The sequence below is a fragment of the Glycine soja genome, chromosome 20, assembly GCF_004193775.1.
Source record: "Glycine soja cultivar W05 chromosome 20, ASM419377v2, whole genome shotgun sequence".
NCBI classification, from domain to species: domain Eukaryota; kingdom Viridiplantae; phylum Streptophyta; class Magnoliopsida; order Fabales; family Fabaceae; genus Glycine; species Glycine soja.
The window spans coordinates 47,552,210-47,563,456 of record NC_041021.1 but is presented as its reverse complement, the minus strand read 5'-3'; the positions used below and the strand labels follow the sequence as shown (position 1 = coordinate 47,563,456).

General features: G+C 35.8%; 1 protein-coding gene across 1 annotated transcript; it reads left to right on the top strand.

Moving 5' to 3' along the window:
• The first annotated feature begins 1,267 nt into the window (after positions 1-1,267).
• Positions 1,268-10,904, top strand: LOC114402879 (casein kinase 1-like protein 10). The gene is made up of 14 exons (XM_028365562.1): positions 1,268-2,066; positions 2,155-2,195; positions 6,269-6,338; positions 6,455-6,603; positions 6,683-6,778; positions 7,734-7,804; positions 8,214-8,275; positions 8,393-8,456; positions 8,536-8,620; positions 8,871-8,997; positions 9,079-9,152; positions 9,240-9,300; positions 9,930-10,045; positions 10,160-10,904. The coding sequence occupies exons 1-14, from the start codon at positions 1,991-1,993 to the stop codon at positions 10,436-10,438; spliced, it is 1,371 nt and encodes a 456-aa protein (XP_028221363.1). The 5' UTR covers positions 1,268-1,990; the 3' UTR covers positions 10,439-10,904.
• Positions 10,905-11,247: the final 343 nt, after the last annotated feature.

The window sequence follows — 11,247 nt, the reverse complement described above, 5'->3', positions numbered from 1 at the left end:
ACAATGTCAAGGTTAGAGTTTAGATTTGGCTGTCAAGCTGATTGACAAATATTTGTATAACAATTCATATAATAATATTTTGTATCTATTTTTCTCCTGCACACTATTTATTATATGTCATAATAACGGAAAGAGATGACATAAAAAATGATGTTATATAAATTTTTGAGCATGTATTACTTTTTTTGTTTTTTGTTTTTTTTCTTCTAAAAACCTTTATCTTGAATTTTAAATCAAAGAAAAATACAACTTAAAATATATTTTAACATGTTCCAATTTATTGCATTGAATCATATATTAAAAAAAATAGGAAAATGATTACATCCCACTCATTTCATGTATTTGAACAACATAAACAAGAGAAGTCTTTGTAACACACTTCTTTTAATATATATTTTGTTATTAGTTAAAATTTATTAATAATTATAAAATAAAAAAATTGTTAAATAAGAAGTGAGCCCAAGAAAAATGTAATTTTCAATAAATTTAAACTAATAGTAGAAAATATGTTCAAAAGAGTTTTTTTTTACAGGAATTCAAAAGAATTTATTAAAAATTATATTATTAGTATTTATTGTATAAACAAAATAAATAATAAAACATGATTCAAAATCTCTAATGCATTAATTCAAGGCAAATGTTGAGCAATGTTTTTAATGCGGTTGTTAAAAAAAGTATTAAAATACGGTATACATTAATATATACATTCATAACAATTTTTAACATATTTAAATATGATTTGAGATTACTTTTGATATATTGTGAAAAAACTTATATAGTAATAATTAATTAAAAGTCACTCTAAATTAACTTATAAATCATGCACGTTCTTTAATTGGTTGATCACGTAAAAAAATTACACAAAAAATATATTCAAATAAAATAGTTTAATAAATATTCACTATTAAAGCAAACTCTTTTACATTATCAATGAATAAAAAATATCCATAACATATTGTTAACAAGTGGTTAATATACTAATAAAGTTATAATTAAATCATTTAGATGATAACAAGTTTATTTATTGGTAAAAATAATTATTGATCGAATTTTATTTATCTCCTAATCGTATTTCTAATTAATCATTATTTTTTTAATTGATAAATTTATCATTTATAATATTATAATGATTTATGCAAGACCCTTTATTTAAAATTTATACTTATTTGTATACAAAATAAAATATTTAAAAGATAAATAAATAATCATATAATATCGTGTCACTAGCTTGAGTTTGGACAGTACATATAATATCGTGTCACTAGCTTGAGTTTGGACAGTCGTTCATTTTCTTCCTCCTCTAACCTTACATTAGCCTTTCTTTCTTTCTATGTTCTCTCTATCTCACTCTCATCTCACTTTCTTTTCTTTTCTTTTCTTTTTCCGAATCTGAAATTTTTCCTACAAAATCCACTCCCTGTCCTCAAAGACAGATCCGAAAGTGGATGCCAAATTTATTATCCCTCTTCGCCCGAGATTATCGTACCCATTAGATTCCTCTTCTTTCATCCTTCTACACTTTCCTAATTTTTCACAGTATTCGATGCTGTAGAGCACAATATAGTTTATCTACACACTCTTACTCCGATTTTTGTCCTACCCTTTTCGCTATTTTATCTCTTTTCTCCGAAGAAGAGGAAGAAGGGGTTTCTTTGAATGATCCCCAGAATCGCGTTTGTGCTTTGATTCAACGAGCAATGGGTGTTTTGTAGATTCTAGTTTTTGATCTTATTTTTGCTGATCAAATTTTTATTTGTTGTTGATTTTTGAGGTATTGGGGTTAGCATAGCCTGAACTTTTGAGTTGTTGAATGCACTTTGGGATCTCTGTGTTAGTGATAAATCTCTGTGGATCTGAGATTGTGCTGTAAATAAAGGTGAATCGTTGATGAATTACTCGGATTAGGCAAACAAAGTTTTTTTTTTTTAATTGAGGTGTGTAGTTGAGTGCTTTAGTAATATAATAAGGATCAAGAGATTGGGCTTGTATCATGGATCATGTTATTGGTGGAAAATTCAAGCTTGGGAGGAAGATTGGGAGTGGATCGTTTGGAGAGCTTTACTTAGGTATGCACCTTATTGAGTATTGTCATTATAACATTAGTATTTGGACTTTGCACCAGTTTTGATCTTCTGGTGCTTTTATTTGTTTCAGGTGTTAATGTGCAAAGTGGGGAGGAAGTGGCTGTGAAGCTGGTGAGTGCAATTATTGAGTTACATTGGGTGTTTGGGATTGTTAAATGCTTGAAAGTCTTTATAATGTTTTTGTTTTTCATAGTGCATAGATGTATTTTTTTGTTGTGGAAGAGAAGTGATTGGCATGGGTTTTCTTAATGGTTGCTTGGTCTTCAACTAGGACCTAGGGGAATATTTGCAGATATTGTGCCTGCTTCTTTTACCATGTGTTACTGAGAAGAAAGGGCTTTTTAGGATAACTGTTGAGTTGGAAATGTTGCTGGTGAAAAACTTAAAAGGGGATTGGCAGATTCCTTTGTGACATCTGACAGCAGTGAAAATCCCATAGAGAGATAGTAATAAATTGGAAGGTCATATGCTTTTTAGTAACTGATCAGAGACTATTTCAATAATTATATATTATATATAATGTACCAATCGCCCCTGCCTAAAATATGCCTTAGATGCCCATAGGATTATCAGACTGTATTTGTGGGTATATTGGCAAATGAGGAAAAGATAAATTATTGTAGTCTAAGATTTGATCTGCATACATGATTTGACATGCTGTTTCATGCTTCAATATAAATGCACACTTATTTGACCAGAATACAACAACAACAACAACAACGCCTTATCCCACTAGGTGGGGTCGGCTACATGGATCAACTTCCGCCATAATGTTCTATCAAGTACCATACTTCTATCCAAACCATTAATTTCGAGATCCTTTTTGATAACCTCTCTTATAGTCTTTTTGGGTCTTCCTCTGCCTCGACTTGTTTGTCTTCTCTCCATCTGGTCTACTCTTCTCACTACAGAGTCTACCGGTCTTCTCTCTACATGCCCAAACCACCTAAGTCTATTTTCCACCATCTTCTCTACAATAGGCGCTACTCCAACCCTCTCTTTAATAGCTTCGTTTCTAATTTTATCCTGTCGAGTCTTACCACACATCCACCGCAACATCCTCATCTCCGCTACACCTACTTTATTCTCATGTTGGCTCTTAACCGCCCAACATTCTGTTCCGTACAAAATCGCCGGTCTTACCGCAGTCCGATAAAACTTTCCCTTTAGCTTGATCGGTACCTTTGCATCACATAACACCCCCGATGCTTTTCTCCATTTCATCCATCCTGCTTGAATGCGATGATTCACATCCCCTTCAATTTCCCCATCATCCTGTATTACAGACCCAAGATATTTAAACCGTGTGACTTGAGGGATAATATGGTCTCCTATTTTCACCTCTGAATTAGAAACCCTCCTTCTTTTGTTGAACTTACATTCCATATACTCCGATTTGCTTCTGCTTAGGCGAAAGCCATGTGTTTCTAGAGCTCGTCTCCAAGTTTCCAACCTCTCATTCAACTCCTCCCTCGACTCTCCAAGGAGGACTATGTCATCTGCAAAAAGCATGCATCTCGGCGCTATCTCTTGGATTTGTTCCGTGAGGACATCCAGAATTAAGGTAAAAAGGTAGGGGCTAAGGGTTGACCCTTGATGTAAACCAATTGTGATGGAAAAATCGTCTGACTCTCCACCCTGTGTCCTAACACTAGTCGATACCCTATCATACATATCTTGGATAGCTCGAATATATGCAACCCTAACCCCTTTCTTCTCTAGAGCTTTCCACAAAATCTCTCTAGACACTCTATCATACGCTTTCTCCAAGTCAATAAAAATCAAGTGCAAGTCTTGTTGGGCCATGCGATATTGCTCCATCACCCGCCGTAATAAATAAATCGCTTCCATGGTCGACCTTTCCGGCATGAAACCAAATTGATTCTCAGTAACTTGAGTCTCCTTTCTTAATCTCCGTTCGATCACTCTTTCCCATAATTTCATGGTATGACTCATGAGCTTGATTCCCCTATAATTTGCACAATTTTGTATATCCCCCTTGTTCTTATAGATTGGCACTAACGTGCTTCTCCTCCATTCCTCCGGCATGCGTTTTGACCTCATAATTTCGTTAAAGAGTTCGGTGAGCCACTCAAGACCTCTATCTCCAAGAGTTTTCCACACTTCAATAGGTATGTTGTCTGGCCCCACCGCCTTACCATTACTCATTCTTTTCAACGCTTCCTTTACTTCCTGTTTCTGAATCCGACGATAGTACTTATAGTTCCGGTCCTCTTCTCTTGTGTCTAGACTGCTAGAGTCATATCCATATCCATCATTAAATAAGTTGTGGAAATACGCCTTCCACCTTTCCTTGATATCTTTTTCATGCACTAAGACTTTGCCTTCTTCATCCTTAACACACTTTACTTGATCCAAATCTCTAGTCTTCCTCTCTCTACCCTTAGCAAGCCTATATATAGATCTTTCTCCATCCCTGGTTCCTAGAGCTTGGTATAGTTCGTCAAAAGCTTGGGCTCTTGCCTCACTTACCGCCTTTTTGGTTTCATTTCGAGCTATCTTATACTTATCCCAAGTTTCAGAATTTCTACACCTAGACCACTCCTTGAAACACTCCTTTTTTACTCTAACTTTGCTCTGAACATTTTCATTCCACCACCACGATTCTTTACCCCTAGGTCCAAAACCTCTAGATTCACCCAACGTCTCTTTAGCCACTTTAATAATCTCTTGGGACATCTTGTTCCACATATCATTTGCACTTCCTTGTGATTGTCCACACCAACCCTCCCATATCTTTTGTTGGAAGATTCCTTGTTTCTCACCCTTCAAGTGCCACCATTTGATCCTTGGTGCTACCAGAGGACTTCTTCTCTTTGCCCTATCTCTAATTCTTACATCCATAACCAAAACTCTATGTTGGGTAGTCAAGCTCTCTCCCGGGATAACTTTACAGTTCAAGCAATACTTCCTATCAGACTTCCTGATAAGGAAGAAATCTATCTGAGAACATGTCCCTCCACTTTTGTAAGTGATAAGATGTTCCTCTCTTTTCTTAAACCATGTATTGGCTATAGAAAGATCCAAAGCCTCCGAAAACTCCAAGATGGATTTACCCTCCCCATTCATCTCCCCTAGGCCAAAACCCCCATGCACCCCCTCAAAACCTCTAGTCACGCTACCTACATGTCCATTGAGATCCCCTCCTAGGAAAACTTTCTCTCCTTGGGGTATATCCTGAAGTACCCCTTCTAGATCCTCCCAAAATTTTACCTTAAAGTGTTCTGCTAACCCAACCTGAGGTGCGTACCCACTAATAACATTAAAGGTGTCCTGTCCCACTACCAATTTTAAGACTATGATACGATCTCCTACTCTTCTTACATCCACGACATCCTTCTTCCACTCCTTGTCCACAATAATCCCTACCCAATTTCTTGATCTGATTTTTCCCGTATACCACAGCTTAAATCCCGAGTTGTCTAATTCTTTCGCTTTTTCACCTGTCTACTTAGTTTCTTGTAGGCACATAAAATTGATCTTCCTCCTCACCATAACATCCACTATTTCCATAGATTTTCCAGTAAGTGTGCCTATATTCCATGTACCAAAGCGAATCCTCCTGTCATGAACTAGCTTCTTTACCCACACCCGTTCACGAAAATGTGGGAACCCTTGCTTACTTTTCACTACATCCGGGCGGCGATGCAGCGGCCCTTGCTCTTTTGACACTGTACTCGAGCCATACAGTGCGTTGCTTCCGGGCAACGACCTAGCATTCACATTATTACGTAATTGATCCATGTCATAGAGATTCGACAAAGTTTAACGTTGGCTGTCGAAAGCCTAACACAACCCTCTCCTTTTATCCGGGCTTGGGACCGGCTAAGAATAGCAAAGCTACCCTAGGCAGGATTACTTATTTGACCAGAATCTTTTTATTTTATTTTATTTTATTAGCTTGATCTTTTCAAAAACTGTTGCTGTGATGTTGTCTCAACTCAATATTTGCTTGCTTTAAAACATTAGTGCAAGTCTAGGCTTTGTACTTTGTGACTTATATTTTTCTAGATTATTTTCTGTAGAGCATCTTATATTACAGATATTTGGATCTGTTGTATTTTACAATTTACAGCCTGAGTAGTGACAATTTGTAAGATAGTTTTTTTCAACTTTCAAAGTTTAACTATTACCTTTTCTCCCCAATTGTCTTTGTTAATCAGGAATCTGTGAAGACCAAGCACCCACAGCTTCACTATGAATCAAAACTATATATGCTTCTTCAAGGGGGAAGTAAGCTTTCATCCTTTCTTTTTTTCTTTTCTTGTGGGAAAGACATGCATTCATTTTCTTTACTGTCACGAAGTGAAATTAGTAGTTTATGATCTCCTTTCTTTTCTTTGTTGAAGCTGGTATACCCCATCTAAAATGGTTCGGAGTTGAGGGTGACTACAATGTCATGGTTATTGATCTCCTTGGGCCAAGTCTTGAAGACTTGTTTAACTATTGCAATAGAAAATTATCCCTGAAAACAGTTCTGATGCTGGCAGATCAGCTAGTAAGTATGACTTTCATTTCAAGAAAACTACACTTTAAACAGACAGTTGATGTTCTCTTCTTTTATTTGGCTCGCCTAGATAAACAGAGTTGAATACATGCACTCCCGGGGTTTTCTGCATCGCGATATAAAGCCTGACAACTTTTTAATGGGTTTAGGCCGCAAGGCAAATCAGGTATATTGTGTATCCCACATTTGTTTGAATTTAGCCTTATCCGGTAGGGTGTTTATGCATGACATCTCACTTGTATTTTGAAGTAGTTTCAGTTGTGATTCAAGATTATGATCAAAGGTTTCTTTCACATTATGGATATATGTAGACTTCAACATTGCAATAAATTCTTAGTTTAGTGGCCATAGGATATGAAATTTATTTTTTAAAGAACTTGAATATTGTAAATGTAAATAAGGCTCCCTATTTATTCTCTCCAGTCTGTTAAAGATAATTGTCTATTGGTTGATCCCTATTTATTCTCTCCTGACTGTTACAATTAATTATCTATCGAGCAAAGCCTATTCATTATCTTCTGACTTTTACGATTAATTGTCAATTGGGTTGTCGTTACTGTTACCCATTCCCTAGGATTTTAATATACTGGTCTCCCCCTTATTCCTCCTATTGTAAACCTTTTTTATGGGAGTTTTCCTACTTTCACAATGCATTATTTTATTCAGATATTTCTATTTTTCAAGGGACCATTGAAAATTTCTCTTCTTCGATATAACGTTGTTCACGTAGCTGGTATAAGTCTTCATAACACTTGTATAACTGATTGTTTGATATTCTTGTCTCTAATTTTGAGTGAAATATTTAGTTCTTGGTTTTTAACATATTTCTCTCTTTGATGCAAGACCCTTTAATCTTTTTGCCTTGGCTTCATTAATCTTTTTTTTTCCTTTTACACAAATATTTATGCATCATCAGTCATCACAATTAGTTATTGCACCAAGGTAAAAAAAAAGAAGGAAAAAGTAGTTCAGTTGACAATGTATCTTTGAATTTGCTTACTGCTAGACAGGTGTCATGTATTCAAAACTAAGTTGGTTTTACTTTATATTGCAGTTACCACTGTTTAATATCAGTGACTGAAATTCTCTCTCAAAATTTCTGGTTTTTTTATACATTGCAGGTATACATAATTGATTATGGCCTGGCAAAAAAGTATCGGGATCTTCAAACTCATAAGCATATACCATACAGGTAATATTGGAGATTTTGTTTGGGCAGGCTCTGCAGCTTGTTTTGATTTCATTCCTTGAGTATACATATACAAAGTACAATGTCACACAAATGCTTAAGTGTCTAAACAATACTAGCATACTACACAAACACTAATAATTCAGATCCATAACTCTCCTATCATATAGTTGTGGTGATGGGCCTGGGATTGCTAACTGGCTTGCTAGGGGTTAAACTGGTAGGTGCAGCTTGAGTTTTACTAGTTTTGAACCTGAACCAAAATCCAAAATAATATTTTATAACTTGAACCTGCTCCTGTGTCCTCGTGTATCTTCCTCTGAACCTGTATATTTTAATATATGAAATAATTATTGGCGTACACATTCCTTCCTTTCCTTTTACGAATGATCACTGTACTTTTCTTTTCCAGGGAAAACAAAAATCTCACTGGAACTGCTCGGTATGCAAGTGTTAATACTCATTTGGGAGTTGGTGAGTGAAGCTATTGGCTGCAGGCTTGCACCCACTAATCATTAAGGTTTTCTTAAATTTTTTAAACTAAAAATGGACATAAGTTCGTAATATATCTTGTTCTGATAATTCTTGCAGAACAAAGCAGAAGAGATGATCTAGAATCTCTCGGATATTTGCTCATGTATTTTTTGAGAGGAAGGTTGGTTGACTGCTGATTTTTTTTTCCTGCAATAATCTTTATCATTGTATTTTAACATTGTTTGGCAATTGTTTTCCAGTCTCCCATGGCAAGGCTTGAGAGCTGGCACTAAAAAGCAAAAATATGACAAGATAAGTGAGAAGAAGATGCTTACTCCAATAGAGGTATTATTACTTGCTCACAAGCAGCTTTTATGTGAATGTTTTGATGATTAGAATATGTATGGAAAAAGCTTTATTCATCTTAGGATGATTACTGAGCTGATTTAGTCGTCAGTAGAATTTGTTCACTGCTTGCATTTTTCTGCATCATGTATATTGTTTTTTCTTTAACTGGCTACAATTGGTTGTGCAATAAATTAACACTCCAATATTATCTGTTGCAAAGAATTTATTGTATTTGTTTCTGAGATAGGTCTTATGCAAGTCATATCCATTGGAGTTTACATCATACTTCCACTACTGCCGAACGTTGCGGTTTGAAGATAAGCCTGATTATTCTTATCTTAAGAGACTATTTCGGGACCTATTCATCCGAGAAGGTTAATTTCATATATATAAATTTTAATGTTTCTTAATGAGTAGTGAAATTCTATTAGGCTTTGAAAATCTTGCTTTTACAGGTTATCAGTTTGATTATGTATTTGATTGGACTATGCTGAAGTATCCTCAAATTGGATCCAGTTCTAGAGCCCGAGTGAGTACTTAACTAGTGTGGTTTCATTGCATTTCTAGCGAAAATTAAAGGTTCTTGTTAATCATTTTTTTGCTGCATTTTCAACAGCCAAGTGGGAAACCAGTCATAAACCCCGGACAATCAGGAGAGAGAATAGAACGGCCTTCAGGTTTCATCCTGCTACAGTTAGATCTGAAATCTCTCATTTTAAGCAATTACTGCTATGCTGATAAATAGTTTTGGTGTCCTGTATATTAATAATCCTTAAAGTTCTATTTATTATTTTTTATCTTTATGTGCTTTCATTCTCATTTTGTTTTTGTTCAAAAAACAGAAACAGAACATCAGGACAGCAAAAATATAAACATATAAAGAAGAGAGGAGCAAAAACCGATATGATATATTTCAGATTTGTAACTCACATTTTGCACACTTTGAACTTGTTACAGCAAGAGCTTAAATAGGAAAACTAGCAAGTCCCTGATTGGGTGAAATAAACATCAAATTATGGCCAGCTAAAACTAGGCATCATTAGCAACAGCTACAAGTTGCTTTTTCTTAGCACAAGCAAACTTTAAACAAACTTACAAGCAACCACAAAAACTGCTGAGACATTAAAATATTTTATAATAACAGCTTGGAAAAGTCTCAATTGCCAACAGTTTTGAAACTGATATTATTTTCACCTTTCAAAATATGTGTCTGTACATTGTGCACGACAAAGTAGTTTATTATTTCAATTCTACAAATTGTATGAGAAAGGATTTCTTCAGCCAAAGATTTTCATCTATGTTTTAGGGGGTTTCTCAGGTGCTGTTGAGGCATTTGCAAGGAGGAATGGCTCTGGACTTGTTCTGCAAAGTGAGCATTCTAGGCATAGGTCTTCAGATGATGTGCCATCTTCCAAAGACGTGGTTAGTATCTGTGTCATTATTGTTTTCTCTCTATGAATTGGTGGTTACCCTCAAACTTCAATATGGGACTGCTTATACTTAATCTTCTTGTCATGTAACACTTATCCTTTGCAGCAAGCTGATTCTGAGAGGCCTCGCAGCTCTTCTCGTAATGGCAGTTCTTCAAAAAAGCCTGTCTTGTCAAGCAGCCGGCCAAGCTCTTCTGGTGAGCCAAGTGAAAGCCGTACTAGCCGACTGGTCTTAAGCAGTGGCCGACTATCAACAACTCAGAGACTTCAACCTGGTTTTGAATCCAAAACATCTTTATCTCGGGCTTCGGCAACAAGAGGTGGTCGTGATGATACACTCAGGAGCTTTGAACTCCTGTCACTTGGTTCAGGAAAAAGGAAATGAAGAACTGTGTGGTCAGCAGATTTCTTGTGTCAAGGGTCTTAGTTCTGCCCTGATACTTTCCTTTGAGATGTCTACACATGTTGATTACTCTGTATATTTCTATCCAATGTTGGGTCCTTCAAGGCTAAAAAGCTCATTGAAACTTCTTGATGAAGATTTGGCAGACTCTTCTTATACTTCTTCTGATGTTCTTCCATGATTATTTCAGCAGGGACTCATTCATGAAGAGATACTATGTTACTTAAGGAATTTGTTAATATATGGCTACTTGTAATAAATACATTCTTTATTTTTCTGTCGAAGGAAAGGAGAAGCATCTGCAAAAATGCTTTTGGATGTTTTGCACCCTTCTATGCATATTTTATACCCGTCTATTTTGTTCCAATGTACATTTGAGGGAATGGAAATGTCAATTGTTGGCTCCGATTATGGATAAGAGAATGGAAAGGCATCATATTTGAATTCACAAAGTAGTGGTTGTAGCTTGTGCACTTCGGAGGTTTTTCTTACTCAATAATTGAGGTGAGCTAGGCAAGGTTTGAGATCATTGAGAAATTTAGCAACATAACTAAGTGTCTGGCAAGTTCTTATAAGCTTTCCAGGTCATGATGTATGAAAATGAAAATGGTCTAGCTTAACAACAATGAGCCTTTAAGTACTGAAAGGATGAAAAGGGGTGCTAGTGGATTGAGTATGCAGAGATTCGTCGTGAGCAATGTCTCTGGAGCTGATCCCACATGTTCTTGATACGATTGATGGAGTGTGTTGAGACAGAAGTTCGACTGAACCATGATTCTGGTGGGTATAAA